This window comes from Paralichthys olivaceus, chromosome 7, assembly GCF_024713975.1.
Source record: "Paralichthys olivaceus isolate ysfri-2021 chromosome 7, ASM2471397v2, whole genome shotgun sequence".
In the NCBI taxonomy this organism is placed as follows: Eukaryota; Metazoa; Chordata; class Actinopteri; order Pleuronectiformes; family Paralichthyidae; genus Paralichthys; species Paralichthys olivaceus.
Genome location: NC_091099.1, coordinates 8,292,307 through 8,308,535, shown reverse-complemented (window position 1 = coordinate 8,308,535; position 16,229 = coordinate 8,292,307). Strand labels below are relative to the sequence as shown.

Sequence of the window (16,229 nt, the reverse complement as noted above, 5' to 3'; positions counted from 1 at the left end):
GTCCATGTCTACACAGAGTAGAAAGTTGTATATTTCCAATAAGAAACTTTATTGGCTCTAGTTTAAGCATCTCATGTCATAGTGTTAGTGCAGTTAGGCCGTTTCCAAGTTTAAAGAGGTAAAATAAAGGTTGATTAATAATGGGTGTGTGTTTTGGGTGTAACCATTAATAAACTAATCAGTGTGCATCTCCTGTCATGTATGCTTAGACCTTATCAAATAGCACTATAATGGTGGAAGACAGAATACCTCCCTGCAGGGAAGCTGGTTTCATTTTGTACTCATGCAGGTCATCTGTGTTTGTAACAAGCTACTCTTGTGCTATAGCCATTTTCAGAGATTAACTTCTATGAACCCACATGGTTTTCATTTTTTTTTGGTCTGTCGTGTGTTAGAAATGTCATTGACAGGCATTATCTTGTGCTCACCTGGATGTTTTTTCGGACTTTTTACGAGAGGAGTGGCAGGAAAATTGTTCAGAGCAACTGACTCTGACTTTTGTGTTTTCACATACAGCCCCTCTGAAATGTTTCCACAGAATATGCAGAGGTCAGTGCATGTCTGAAAGTAGCTTATTTAAGAATTTTTTACTGTCTTGACAATTCACCCTCAAAACAACAGTACAGTGTAACGCTTCAGACTAGGATTTGTCTGGTGACTTTAAATTCATCAAGATAGCAATAAAGCAAACTGAGAACTTGAGGGCATGACTCTTTAGGGCTAACATAATATGGGCAATCACATGGACACAAGAACATTTGCTATTTAAACCACGTGTGTGCTGGATGTAATATAAAATCTGCTTTGGTCTGAAACTAACAGACTCTATGCTTTCTGCTGCTTTGCATATGATGTAAGATGTGTACCAGAACATGTTTCCATTAATTCCCTCGATAGATTCATAACAAAAAAATTCAAGACAGACAAAAAATACAGAATAGAGTTTTACATTGCCTTTGTTTTTAACCAAATGAGTTTCATTGTAAGTATCCCCTCAACAGTAGTATGTTTTTGTATCTTTTCTTTTATGTGTTGCTGCAGCTCGAAGCCACATTTGTTTTTGTTTGTTTTTGTTTGTATTTTTCGTTGGATTTAATGATTGTGATATACCGTGCAAAATGAGCTTTGGGTGGTTCGGGCCTCTTGCTGTCCAGGTAAACAAAAGCTTCCCAGACTGAAGACACAGAGATCGGGCACCATCCCAGCTCCCTCCCACGTTCAGCGGATTGCATTTCATCCTGGAGACGGGCGCTCCAAACCCTCATGCTTTTTATGCCTAGCCCTCCCCCTCCCTACACATAATCACCGCAGCTTGAAAGAGCTCATAAATCAGCCAACCACAATATATTGTAGAGGGAAAAATGTGCGCCCCTGGCATTTGAGACGGCACAATGCCAACCCATGAGGAGGCCAATTCCATCCTTTGTATTCGGCATAGACAAAAAAACAAAAAAATGACTGTTTGGTGGCTCACTTCTAGATGCCCAAACACCCCTACACAAACCTTTCCCTCTCTTTGTGTGTGTGTGTGTGTGTGCATGCGTGTGTATATAAATGTGTGAGTTGTTCATTATTGCAACCGTTCATCTGATACAGAGTTTATAATGATATTCCCTGTCTGGAATTAACTTCTAGTCTTATTTAACTTCCTTCACAAGAATGTCTAAGCTGTTGTTAGTAGCTTTTCCTTTGTCTGTCTTCAGTAAGGACTCCTACAACAGGAGTAGCTCTTACACAAAGCCACATTTACAAGTTTGATCCTTTGTATTATAATGCAAATTACGAGAAGAGAATAATCCATGAGTAGTTTAACTGAGGCCGAAGAAGTGAAACAGATGTCTGAGACTTAATTCTGTATTTCACACAGATGTAACTCACAACCTCCAACTGTAAATACAGTTGCAAAGCTTCAAGTTCTTTTATTCTAGACGTCACATTGAAACTTCAAAGAAGATATTAAGATAAAGGGAGTTCTTCTTTTTTGTGATGTCTTTGCTTGTATCTACCTGCGATCTTGTTTTTCTGCTTCTGCTGGGGAAGATCAATGTGTTTGAGTTAAAGCCAGGGGTTAGCACTAAGCGGAGGATGCCAGACATTGATGTTCCGCATGCTCGTCATTCAGTCCCATGCCCTTCCTGGGAGATAAGACCCATAGCCTGCTTAGGCTGATCAATGGCAGAATCCATACAAGCACTCACTCACACCATTTGCTCTCTTTGTCTTTGCAATTCAGTTGTTTTCGTGGCCTATCAGTACTTGCTGGTGATCGCACCCTTTAATTGTCATACTTGAGAGAACTTGAAGATAAGAATTGCTGAACAAAATGAGCTGAATAATTAACTGGTCTCTATTAAACAGCAGCTGTTAAGCAGTTTGAACCCTGGTTGAATGGTTCACAGTTTTTAATTTTAGAACATATATTTGTGTTATGTTTCCATAAAAAAATAATAAATCTCAGCTGGCCTTATTGGTGGGTCCCTCTCCTAATTGTGCATTATAGCTAAAGCTAATTCTGTCATAAAACATGATGTATATCTTTTGAATTAGCAGTATCCTCTTCCCATCACGCACAAACTCTAATCCATTTTTCTTCTCCTCCTCCTCTTCCCCCACCTCCCATCTGTTCTCAGCTAAAGTCAAGTCAAAGTGCGCTCCAACGTTCTTTGCCTGCGCTAATGGCGTCCACTGCATCATTGGCCGCTTCCGTTGTAACGGCTTCAGCGACTGTCCTGATGGGAGTGACGAGGAGAACTGCAGTGAGTCTCACACAGCAACCAAATCCAATAAAAGGAATCTGTCTCATGCTGTGGTCAACATGAGTCAGTGATGTACTGTCCTCCAGTCATAACAGTTATTACGCAGATACTTATCATACAGTCATTGGATGGTAGTATTTATGTATACTTAGACAAAAAATGTAGTGTGTATATATATATATATATATATATATATATATATATATATATATCAGATAGTAACTAAAATACACGAAACAAAATAAACACAACAGAAAGACAGTTACAAACAAGGGTTGTGGAGATAAGTTAAGGTTAGGAGTTATGGTAAAGATTAAGCAGGCAGGAAGAGGACTGACCATCGTTGCATCATGGGAAACGTAGGATTAAGTGCTTTTGGAGCCAAACAATAGAATGTATATAAAGATGGAAGACACATCTTCACTTCCTCACACTGTGATATGACTGTGATATGGAGCCACTGTATCAAGGCCCTGCCTATAAACGCACTTCACCAATCACAAGTCAGTCTCAGCTGTCCATCATGACCTGATCTTTCACTCCGCTTTTATACCATCAGATAACTAAACCAATGGAAACCTAATTAGCACTTGCTCATGCATCATAAGACCTTGCTAAAATGACAGAAATCATTTTATTGTATTTTGACTTTTTTGTGTGGCCCTTATTCCATCCATTAAAATGGATGAAGCAGGGTTTATGAACTATACTTTAGCCAGCCACCAGGGGGCAAACAGTCTATTAACACAACTAAAAGAGCACAGTTTTGCCTCTGATTTGTCCTTTTGAATCTGTCTGTTTTAAGTCACCTAATGTAATTGTAGAAGAAATATGATCTTGTTGGAGTGCTCCTTTAAGCTAAATATTGGCTTCATCAATTAACTATAAAAAGAAAAAAAATTGTTGCTTTAGTGCACAAGTGAGTGGAATGCTTTGATTCATTTAATCTAGCAGCAACATAGTCAGACAAATGCAGAAAACAATTGCTACATGTCTTCAGATGTTACTCATTTCTTTGTCTCGACTCCTCTCTTCTTTTACTTTCTCAAGTTTTCCTTGTGTCAGTTTGTGAACAAATACATGAAAAGGCTCAGAAAACAAAGCTAAGCTGGAGCTGGTTTGCTTTGTCTTTCATCTTGCAGAGGAAAATGAAGGCGAGAGTCACATTTTATTTTGAGTTGGAGTTGTGGTCTGTGCTATCAGAGATATACGTTGTCCTCACTTGACCCTGTTGCTGCTTTCCCCAGTGGGGAACGTGCATCAAGCCAATCACTCACCATTGTCAGAGGCAGTGTTCCTAGCCTGCAGGGGCCTCACACACTCACAAATCTAATCTAGCCATTTAAATGGGGCTTTGCTCCTCACTCCCAGCAGATACTGCGTCACAACTGTGTAATTGTCTGGATCTTCCCACAAGATAATTCTGTCTCATTTAGCAGAAACCAGAACAAAGACACATGTGAAAGTGCCAAAAAAAAAGAAGTGGTAGGGCACGGCAGGATTTTGTTTCTTTTGAGTTTAACTTCCTTAAACTTCCTCAGATCAAATGCTCTTTAGTGTTTTCCTTTTTATCTCTCAAATCCCTGTAAAAAATGTTTTCTTTTAAATGTATTCATATCAAAGTGTTATAGATGGGATATGATCAACAGGTTTTCAGAATGGCCTTCTACCAAAATGCACAAACTACCACAACAGAATGCATGAAATGTTCTTTGAATGCATGTATATGCACTGAAGTTTGTTTCTTTGAGGGAGAGTTAGACAGATGCTCCTGTTTCTCATATAACTTTAAACTGAAAACTTTTTTCTGTAACCATATATAAACTAAAACTTGAATTTTGACCTCTGCTCTGACTTAACCACAGCAGGCAACCCACTGGTGTGCTCAGAGTCTCGCTTCAAGTGTCGAAACGGTCGCTGTGTTGACCGCAGCTTCTTGTGTAACGGCCAGGACAACTGCCAGGACAACAGTGATGAGGAGCTCTGCCTGACTACAGCAGGTATGTTACTAAATCAAACACAAGGTTTCCACATTAGATTCATTTTTTATTACTGGAAGCGGAACATCTACCCAGGCCCTGAAAAAGAGACACAGGGACACGCTGAGGCTGAGGATGACTTTACGACATAGATCATTGAATTGTAGCAGGTCAGAGACAATCTTGAACCTTCTGATTGTCCTTTAACTCTCATAGTAAACTATTTTTGTTGGGGTTTCATTTAACTGACACACTTGTACTCAAATATGAATGTAAAAAAGGGCAAAAGGTGCTCAAATACTACAAAAACCCATTCAACTGCTACAGCAGTTAACGATAGAGTTGGTGCAAAAAATAGTTCAAGGCCCTCGATTTGTTTCTAGCACGTCTCCAATCAAAAACAAGAAAAAAAAAAAGAAAAAACAAGTTCACACCCACAAAGACACAATTAAGTAATGACTCAAAAGGATCCAAGTTAAATTTTCCCTTATCATCCACAGCCCCGCCCCATGCAGTAGATCTATGCTCTCCGGGGGGGGGGGGGGGCTACCTCCCTATTTTGAGAACCACTCCTATGCACTGAATGGGTTTCAGTGATGTGAATTAGAGGCTGTCTACAAATTCCAGATAGAGAGGCCATTTGTATCTAAAAAAAAGTATAATAGAGAAACAAAAAGATACAAAAACTACCCACAATGCATTTATTTCCTGAAAAGTAAATAATTTAAATAAAAGTAATGGCTATTCAAATTGGCCATCACTCTATGTGGTAATTAGTCATCCCTTTTACATGGACTGTTATTACACTGTACCAAGACTGGTCGTGTAGATAATTATCTTTTGGGGAATTTTCACAGCTAATTATTGGGAAAAACGTGAAACTGGAGAAGCCTCAACATGCTGTGGAAGGGTTTGGCAGATGTAGCTGCAGAGGCCAATTATACAGACTGAGTTAGATAAGTTTTCCCCAAGTTAAAAGTGAAAGTCTGGAAATAGACATCTCTATCTTCATTCAATTAATTCAGTTGGTTCGTAATGTAACAGAAATGTGAACAATTTCAAAATGAGCCTGAGATGTAACCACTGTCATTTTCAACTGTTGTGATGAACCAGAGATTTTTCACTAGATCAGGACGTCTCTGTGTGAAATATTGGCAGCGAACTTTGAAGCAGATTTCAGAACAGGTGCTGGCTTGCAGATAACAGTATTTTATCTTCTCTATTTGGATAAAATGACGATAGAGGGAGTTGAAAGATTATTTCAGTCACTATGTCTCATCATCTGATATATGTGGAGGCATCACTTAGGAAATATATTTTACACTGTGTGCTTCATAAAGACACAGCAAAGCTGCTGCAGATTAAACGTTACGCTGATGGAGACATAGACTGCTGTGATTTAATTCTGCTAAATCAGAAGAGCTGTCTGTTGAACTTACAGAGAGACGTGTGTACATATGTATATAAAAAAAAAAAAACTAATCTCTATCAATGTCCTGCTAGATTAACAAGAGCTGCACGTCTCAGCGTTCTGTCTCTTTGGCGATTCTACTCCTCCTTATTCTTATCAAAAAGATCTGAATATCATGAGGATAAAGACAGACAGGTTTATATTTGCTGACATTTGACATTTGCTGGTTTGCAAAGTCCTTCACAGACTTTTACAATCAGTTTAAAAAATTTTTTTTATGACTTGCATGAGCCAAATCTGTTAGTTGAGGCGGTAGAAGATGTTATAAGAGCAGAGCAGGACAAACTGTGGGAAACTTTATTTATTTCTACATTTAAACATGGTCATTCAAAGTGCTTTTACCATTGTTGTTGTCGTACGTCATAATCCTGTGACATTACCGGTGCAGAGAAAATGTCCCGACAACTGTCAGGGTTTCTTTAATTTTGTAGATAAGCTCACAATATTCTCCTCCACCAAGTAGAGGATAGTGAATGAGTGCTGTTGATGACATTGACATTGTTTGTATTGTAACTCAAGCAGCAGTATGAGCAGGATGATCCCTGACAGTGAGTGTTATGTCTTCTGTTATAAAATCCCCAAAACTGTCTTATTCGCTGGTACCACTTACATCTGGAATGCCATGATAATTCCACTGGCAGCTCCACTTCTCACAGGCTGCTCCTGCCACTATGGCACAAGAGACGACTTCTGTCATCACTTCAGCTGCAGTTCCACTGGCACGGCGACTTGATATCTGCCAGCAGTCCAACCCTGATGTGCATAAAACCCCAAGGCAATGAAATGTGGACTGCTGTTACTGTTTTTTTTTTCTTGTGTTGAAGTGCTGCTGTAATATTGATTTAGTCTATTATATAAAAAAAGTCTGTCAGAACCGGCTAAGTTTGGAGAACAGAGGAAAAAAAGTTGACAATAAACCGCCAGCATCTATAGCCCACGAGACAGTAATGTTATTACCAGTAGTAAGATAGGCTAAGTCAGCAGAAACTTGATAGAAACTCAAGAGGCAGAACGTGTCTGATAAACAGGGGAGTCACAGTGTACACTTGAAAATATGAAAAGCAGATTCCTGTGAAAGGTTTCAACACCATTTATCAAGTTGATGTTCCTCGGCTGCAAAAAAGTTTTTATGATGAGACACAACTGACAAACTACAGTTAGGATAATGATCGCAGGATTCTTATTGTGATAAAGATTTATGAAGATCGACAACATGACAGCTCCATAAAAGTGAAGCCAAATCATCCCGATCACCCCCTGCTGGCTGAGTGCAGTAAAGGTCATAAACCCTGCCTCATCCATGTTAGCAAATGGGACATGGAGCAAAATCGAAACTTAAAAGTACACGTTAAATAATTCAAAGATAGTTTTGGTGATAGGTCAGTGGAACCTTGATGCTGTGTCACCAGGATTACTGCAGTGAAATCAAAAGTAGGGCAACAATAATATGATTATTGCAATATAATTCTCTTCAGTTGCAATATAACAAAGGTTCAATAATCAATAATTCCTTATGAGGCGGTCCAACACTAATTGATCTACGTCAGATTTGTAAAATGTTTTTTTTCTTTACTTGTTCTTTAAATGAAAAAGAAGAAATCATGTGACCTTTATTGTGGAAATAATGCGGTGGTCTTCAGAACAGACCAGGGAAGGGAAGCTCATATTTTAGTTAATTTTTTCTGTCTTTATTTCTTTTATCTTCACCCTCTTTAGAGGAAGTGATGGCATTTACCTTTAATTCTGCCCTTATGTGCATACACACTCACACACCTTACATTATGCTCTGACTTCTCCTCTCTCTCTATAATAAGCACAGACCTGCAGGTGACAGATAAGGCAAGCAATATCCGCTCTAAGCCACCTGACTACAGCATCCCCTTCCTCACTCTCTCTCCTATACCTCTGCTGCTCTTCCTCTGTTCAGCTCCTCTTCCTCTTTACCCATAATTACTTGCCTCTTTGTGTCCACATTTTCCACCTCTCTGTAAACATTCAAGAAATCAGCTTGCAGCCTGTCAGCTGGCAGATCATTATGGGTACACCAGCAATTAGTTACCCCACCAGAGCTGTCAGGCAATTAGATCTACAGAAACAATCATCCATTTTTTGTTTGTCTCCAGTCCTTTTATTTTCCATCAGAGAGATTTTAGACAATTTAGCTCAGTTAGATACAAACAGAGCTGCTTTTACTGTTTATGGTTTTATTTGATGGGTAATTGATTTTTGAAATAGCAGAGGGCTTGGAAAAGTGGCAAACTGCAATGTAACAATACACAATCTCCTATAAACCCATTGCTCCAATAATGGCGTAGAAAGATATTAGGAGTGGGAATCTGTAACAGAGAGAGATAAAGAATTGGAAAGCGCACCACATAAGAACATAATATAGTGAACCAGAAAAAGGGAGTTGTGAGGAGCAATGAATAGCAATGGGCAGGAAGATGGAGGTTAGCAAAGAGAGTTAGGTGATTTTGAAGAGAAAGGCAGGGATTTGGACTGAGTGAGGGATAGCGATAAGCTCATGACAAGATGAGAGGAGCATCCATCTCAAGTCGAGCCCCGAGGCCGAGCAGTGCAACTCCAGAAACAGAAATGACATGAAAGCTCTTTTGGCAGAGCTGAGCTTCTCTTTGCTCTGGTCTTCCAGTCTGCTCATAGGAGGAAATGGAGAGTTCAGTGACACAGCACGCATTTGCCCCCGTGACGAATTATCGTTGAAACATCGCCGAAGGGCACGCAGGGCTTGGCTAACTGCTGGGGGAGCCCTTGCTGAGAACAAGAGAACCACTCTGCATATCTTAGGAAGCATGTGCACGAATGCATGAGTACAGACACACAATCAGACAAAACACTCAGTGAGTCCAGCACATCTGACAGTGATTTTCCTCATACTTAATAACACGACAAAAACAACACTGTAAACTCTTGGAGAAACTTTCTGAAGGTCAAGTTTAAGAAAGCACAGAAAAATTGATTAGCAGCACAGTGGCTGACATCTTTTAAAAAGTGTGGGAGAATTCCCGTAGTGCCATTTAGCAAAAGTAATGCAAGTGATTTAAAATGCACACATCAGCATGTCTCATTACACATTAATTAACATGAGCAAATAGTATCAGACTGTGCTTCGACCGTGGAATAGTGATAGTGATTCAATGATTCAAAATGCTTTATTCTCAAGCCTGTTTTCCACTGGTCAAAAAACACACACAAATCTGCCTTTTGTCTGATTTTTTTTTTTTGATCAGCTCGTGTAAAAGAAACCAGGGTGAAAAACACAAATGTATTCTTCTTTACTTTGACGTTATGATGGGCATTGGCGCACAAATAGCAATGAATCTCAATCTTTGTTTACCATATTTGTGTTTTACATCTTGGGAACAACGTGCTTCAGCAATTTATATTTTCTTCGTATCTTGCAAAATGCGATACTGGCAAGACAGCGAGGAGAGACAGCTTCTCAGTCTCTGGCATTTTAGTGACACCGAACACGACTCACTGGGGAAAAATAAGAGAAGCTTCTTCTTCTTCCTCTTCTTCTTAAGAGATGTTGCTCTGAGAGGTATCAGAGGGAGTGTACATGGTGGGGGGGTAGAAACTCACGGGGACACATGATGGATTTAAGGCTTTTAAAAGCTGTCTGTCGACTTTTTCAAGATCAGGTGTTTTCTGTGGACACACGAATCTAAGGCTTTTATATAGTGACTCAGATTGAATGTTATTTTTATTTAAATGAGCAGACGCAGTGTAACATAGTGCCACTTAGAGAATTAAACTAATGTGCTGCATGGATATTTTATAGCTATTGCTAATTTTCAGCTCTTGTCAATTGCTGGGTTTTTATGTTCACATTATTCTCACAAAACATTGAAAATGTGCAGCGTTCAGCTCTCATAAAAGATCCATATGCTACACATATAGAAACATAATGACTAATATAGAGCATCCCTGCTCTGCTTTTATCCCTTAACCTTTGTTGTGAAGGATTTAATATTTGTAATTCATTTGACTTCAGTTGGTAATGAGCTCCAGAGATGTCATCCCTTTATGAAGAAAACTAAATTTAGATCTACAACGATCAGTTTACAATGACAATTGAATAAATTTTGTTTTGTCCTATTACATAAAAAAATATGTGAAATGTTGTGATGCACTTTTACTTTATAACATCACATAGGGAAGATTTATGCTTCACCTGCTTCACTTCGTCTAGACGCCATTTATTTTAATAACGGTGCAATAATCGGACAAATAATAGATAAATAAATCTTTAAACTGGTACCGACGAAAGAGCCTTATGCCTTTGAAAGCCTCACAACATCAATCAGGCTGATTAGAACAAAAAGGGCCAATATCAGTTCTCCAGACCAAAAATCCTCACGACGCATCTGGGAATACATTTACATTGATTGTTGGAAGAAACCACGTACATGTGCTTTCAATTAGAGCACACTGTAAACAATATGTGTCTTTTCAGCTCAAGGGTATATCTTGTGTCACTCTTACAAAGAAGGAATCGCCCCCAAGGGTAGACTTTTGTTCTCACACTGCCTGATTGTGTGCTCTTTTATATATTTAGTTATTTCCAGACATAGCCAACAGAAGATTGCTCGTCTTGTGTGGTTCAGGAAACCAGGCTGTCTCCACTTTTTTTTTTCGTAATGGTTTTAATGACCCCATCAGAGTAATGATTGACCTATAGGTCCTCAGAGAACTGTCAGTCAGAGCGAGGTGATGGCAGCAGTGTGACAATTAACACTTGTCTCCAACATGATTATATCATCAGAACATTGGCAGCTGACATCACCCCTGACCGGTTTGATGAAAATTTGCCCACCCACTAAACCGGGCCCCAGAGTCTGCAAATCTTCATGAGACCATGAGTGTGTATATTTAGACCCTCCACTTTCTTTCTTTTTTTTCACATTTTAATAAACCTCCTCTTGAAAATCACTTTTTCTTACAGCGATTGTCAGGGGAATGTATCTTATTTTAACAGTGCTGGCTCAATAAAACACTAATATACTCTATGCTTTATTTTGGCCAACATCACCATACACACACAGACGCTCTCATCTCCCACAGCCAGTACAATATGCAGCTCTAACCTTCTCTGGTTTGTGTACGGAGACTTCCTCTCTGAGAAGTCAAATCCCTCATTTTAGACTCCAGGGACACTTCCCTCCTACAGTGAGTAATCTGCAGCTTTCTATTTGTTATATCCTCCTAAGGCTGTGTAAGAGCTACTCGATAGATCCAGTAGCAGCGTATCTGCTGTTTTGCATAAGCACTATGTATTCAACAACCTGTCTTCACAGCCCTACCATTTACAGGGCCAATAGATACTAGTAATTCAGACCTGGCTGTATGTATGTGTGTGTCTTTTGACATAACAGTAAATCTGTCCTCTCAGCATCAGCAGCAAACTAGAAAATTAATAAAATGCCAGTCTAATATACAAAGAACAAAGAATTCCTATGTGATTAATATTCCCTAGTCTGTAGTTATGGTATCCTTTTAGCTTGCTATTAGCTTTCTGCACAGCCAGGTCCTCCCCCATTGATTGCTGCCAGACTTTGGGCCTGAATAATATAGGTTCTATAGATTAAAATGACAACTAAATCCATGTGCAGCTTTTGTGTAAGCGATGTGTGCCGAGCCGAAATGTTGATCTGCTCATGCCCTTCACCAGTAGCATTCAGAGCACTGGCAGAGAGAGAAAGGTGTGGGTGGGAGCGTGAAATGGCGTAGGGGAATATAATGGCAGTAGACTGAGGTGTGGGAGAGGAATGTAATAGTGCCAGTTTATCAGAGCCAACGCACACTTGACAGGCACAACAAGGAAAGGTTGCACATGTCACCGCCCATGGATTTGAACTCAGGTTTTTGTTTGCCTAAAGTATATTCACAAAGCAAAGTTGAGGGCCTCTTGGTCGCTAGTCTGCAGGAGAAGAAGGCCAAGCAGTTGGCAAGTTTCTGCGTAGCTGCCGCTGACATCCTTGATTTGTAGATAAAATTGTTTTCTAGGATTGCAAGAGTGCATCTGAGTGGGAGGTCTGGCAATAACCTTTAGAATCCATAATGTTGTTCCATGTGTTGTTATGTGGAAATATACACTGTACATCATCCACCCATCTGTTGTATGCATCCTACTTTGTGTGTATTCTCTGCGTTATCTGAGAATATATTCACACTTAATTAATGTTTTATTGCTTGTGCTTCTGTCCTTCTCTCTCACCCACCAAGTATCCGTCCTTTCAGAGCCTCTGATGTCTAAGTGCCTCGTTGCCATTGGCAATGGCCGCCCAGGGGGGGCGACTCCTGGGACCAGAGTCTGCATGACTCATCCCCGTCCTTGAATCAGGACCAGTCAGCCGTTGATGTTCCGGCTCCTGTAAATTAACAACCTCTCCGTCCTAAACATCTCTTCGTTCAGTCACCATGGTGATGGGGGTCAAGTGACGACCTGCACCACAGACTAGTGGAGGAATTTAGCTCAGAACAAAAGCTGTGCTGTCGGTATTGGATAGAGTTATACTTTTAGTGAGGGTGCTTTTTTGTGTTTGTTCATGTATGTGGTGCATGAGGGAGTGGGTGTACTAGTCATTGTTCTTGGAACCATTCATCCCACACTTCTACTTTAATAGTTTTGTTTGGCTTGATGAGTCCAGAGAAAGTCTGGCTTTACCGTTAATTAGGTGATATAGCACAAAGTGTCAAACTGTGGTTGAGCTGGCTTGGTCTGTGAGGTCCATGAAGCAGCCAAAAGTATTGAATCATGTTCTGTGGTCTAATTTTGAACCACAGAATTGCTTAAGTGACACTATAAAATGGAATTCCCCAAATAAGACAAAAACAAGCTTGTCAGCTCACTGATTTGTGCTTCTATGAACGCCACATTTGCATCAGAGTGTGTTAACCCTGGCCTCTACTGCTGCATTTCCTTGCTCCATGGAGACTTGGTTTGAAAAACGTGCCCCTCGGTGGCCCCCTCAGTGTATGCCCGCTGGTTGGCTGACAGCAGAAAGGAGGTGAGATCACAATGTAATGTGCAGTTTTTGAACAAGGCTCCCTCTCTTAAAGTCTTTTCCTTTTCATCTCTGCGTCTCTACCACCACTCTCTCCACAATACACTAGTCTTTTCAGAAAAACGTGCATACCTACTCTGTATTGTGCAGACTCGAATAAGGTCTAACAAGGCCATTATCCGTCTAGAGCAATATCACATTAAAGAGAAACAAAGAGGTGTTGAGGCTCCACCAATATAGTTATCGACTGCTCATTATTCTCCCCTCTAACGTCCTCACTAGCTGTAGAGTGGTAGCCGATAGTTTGACTACTTTTTTTGCAAAAGTTTTGAAATTACTAATTAAGTCTTAAATGGGTGCAGCGTGTACTAAAAGAAACTTAAAAGGAAAATTTAATCACCACTTGTTTTCGTTTTTCTCTTCGAAATGTTTCCATTAGTTTGCACAAGAGACTCTTTTTTTTATCTGATGGCTCATTGTGGCCTTAGAGAAGAGACAAATGCTGTTTTTGCATTTTTTTAAATTGCACTCAGTTCAGACTGGAGAAAATTGTGAAACCAAAGCAAAGAGGTGCACTGAAATGGATTTCATCCTCTTGAATAGCTTTGATGAATGTTGGTGAAACTTGACTACCAGTACTTTTAAGAGATGGTTGTATGCCCAGAGCTTGATTTAATTTCCCCCACATCATTTTTTTGACCATATTATCTCTTCTTCAGGATAATTTATATCAGACACATCAATTAAAAGCAGAAACACTTAAAAGCATGACAAACTCTTGTCTGCTTTAGTATATCACTACTGCAGTGCTTGCTCTAAATCTGCCTGTTTGGAATGGGCTTTCTTGGCCTGTTCTGAAACTGTTAAAATGACCTGCAGTGATTGAGTTAAGACTGGCTGTGGGCCGCTGTCCTGAATGTGCTGTTGTTGTGATCGACAATGTAACTTGCGAGTCATTTAACATTAAACGTATGACGTGTCCAAATCACAGGAAATTCAACACTTCACTTCCTTGGGCTCTTATCAATACCAATCCCAAGTGTGAAGGCAATAAGATGGATGCTTCTCGAGGCATGCTAGCAACAGACACACAGAGATGATAAGATAATTAGTGCATTAAAGCATATAAATGTGGCTTAAATATGAATATGTATCAGGTGCTCCACTGCATCTTATAAAAAGCACTAGGTCCCACTCCTGCCACTCCTTTAGGCGATGAAATCCCATTGATTGCCTGTCAGGTTGCTCTGAATTATTTGGCACTTGGATTACATCTTTCAGTTTCAGTACTGAATACTGCAATACCTTTCCTTGCATTATTTCTCCATGATGTACGTCCATTTATTAGTTAGTCTGGGCTGTAACTCTTGTAGCATTAATTATGAGGTGCGGCATTATACCCATGCATCCACTAAAGTGGCATTAGATCAAACTGGGGTGCAGCTATTAGGAGTAAACAGATATACAACCTGGACTGATGCATTAGTTGTCAGTCAGGTCTCACTCTAATAGGCCAGGTTATTTTCTGCAAATGTGTTTCCTGCCAATACTCTAAGTGTGCATTCACACGTTAGGGTTGAGCTGAAGGTCTTGCTCGATAGAGAAGGATCCACTGCAATCAAGGTGTGATGGGATGCAGACATATGTTTTGTTGGTGATAAAGGTGAGAGAGTGTGCTTGTACGTGTGTGTGCTTTGGAGGTACCAGAGTCCCTGTATGAGCTTGGTGTGTGCCGTATGTGTGTTCTTCAGGGAAATACAAAAAGAAGGGAGGCTTAAGTGGAACACAGGAAAAGGGAGAGTGCCTCAGAGAAAGAAAAGAGGAATTGCATGTCAGAGAGTATGAGAGACAGAAATGTGAGAGGACGATTTGGGGGTGCGCAACGGAGCGGAAGAGGGGAGGAAAGCACAAGGGAGAGAGTGATAGAGAGCGTGAGGGAAGCTGACGGAGATGAGGGATTAGGGAGAGTGGCAAAGCCATTGAGGGAAGAAAAAAAGATGAAAACCCTCTGGATTCATTGTGTAGAAAGACAGGGAATCAAGGGAGAGGATAAAGAAGCAGAAGAGATGGAAACAGTTGCTGGGGAAGGGGTCATGGTTGCTGTTAGAGAAAGAGGAAAAACCGCTAAGGAGAGTAAAGGGAGAAACGAAGCGGAGGAAAAATAGATTAGCAAGCAGGACATCTTCAGGGATGGGAATAAGCAGGCGGAAAGCTGAGAGGCAGGTGCAGGAGGCAAAGGTACGAGCAGAACAGAGAGGAGCGCTGGGGAACAGGAAACAACAAAGCGAGCGAGCGGGATCAGAATGACTGAAGTAGAGCCAGAAGGGTGAGGTGGGACTGCAACAAAGCAGGGTAGACAAAAGATGGGAGAGAATATGGATGAAATCAGCAAACACAACAGTGATGTGGATGATGACAGGGGAGTGCGGGGATGAGGGATGGGGTATGATATTTTGATGGGGGTCATACTTGAAGCTCATACAGTGAATATGGGCAGAGATTGGTCCCTGCATGCAACAGTGATATAATTCATGGTAATTACTGGCTTCAGCACAGTCTTTCTCAATTCCAGTCTCTGTTTTTTCTCTCCTCTCTGTCTGACTCACTCCGCTCATGTACCATTAACCTCCCATCAGCTTCTCACAGTTTTGATGTTTGGCCCCCAGCTCCACCCATTCCTCATCACTTCTTCTTACTGTTTCACCTCCTCGTGCCCCACTGTCTTGTCTCCTCTCATCACCGGCTCTCTCCACTCGCCTCTGTTCTCTGCTCTTGCTTGTCTGTGGTCTCTGTCTCTGCCTCACCCCGTCTGCTCCCTCGTGTTGTTCCCATTGTTTGATATTCTCGTATGGACGCCCACATGTCAGTGGCATGTTTAAAAACATGCTGGAGTTTATGAGAGGGAGGGCTGGAGTGAACAATGCAGAGATTTTTGTGCTGTGTTTTTCACCTTTGGCCCCTCTCTTAAGCAGCTTTGTTTTGCGGGCTATATAAT

At 40.6% G+C, this 16,229-nt stretch overlaps 1 protein-coding gene across 6 annotated transcripts in view; it reads left to right on the top strand.

Annotated features, from left to right (window-relative positions):
- ldlrad3 (low density lipoprotein receptor class A domain containing 3) overlaps positions 1-16,229 on the top strand; it is an 84,851-nt gene that overhangs the window by 36,491 nt on the left and 32,131 nt on the right. For 4 of the 6 annotated variants that reach the window (XR_011243430.1, XR_011243431.1, XM_069528371.1 and 1 more), the window contains exons 3-4: positions 2,631-2,756; positions 4,622-4,756. Coding sequence is in view for 4 of the 6 variants with exons in the window: in XM_069528371.1 (XP_069384472.1) it covers positions 2,631-2,756; positions 4,622-4,756 (261 nt within the window). In the remaining 2 variants the exon portion in view is untranslated. The remainder of the gene's footprint in view (positions 1-2,630; positions 2,757-4,621; positions 4,757-16,229) is intronic. The other 2 variants (XM_069528372.1, XM_020078506.2) reach the window with 1 other exon arrangement.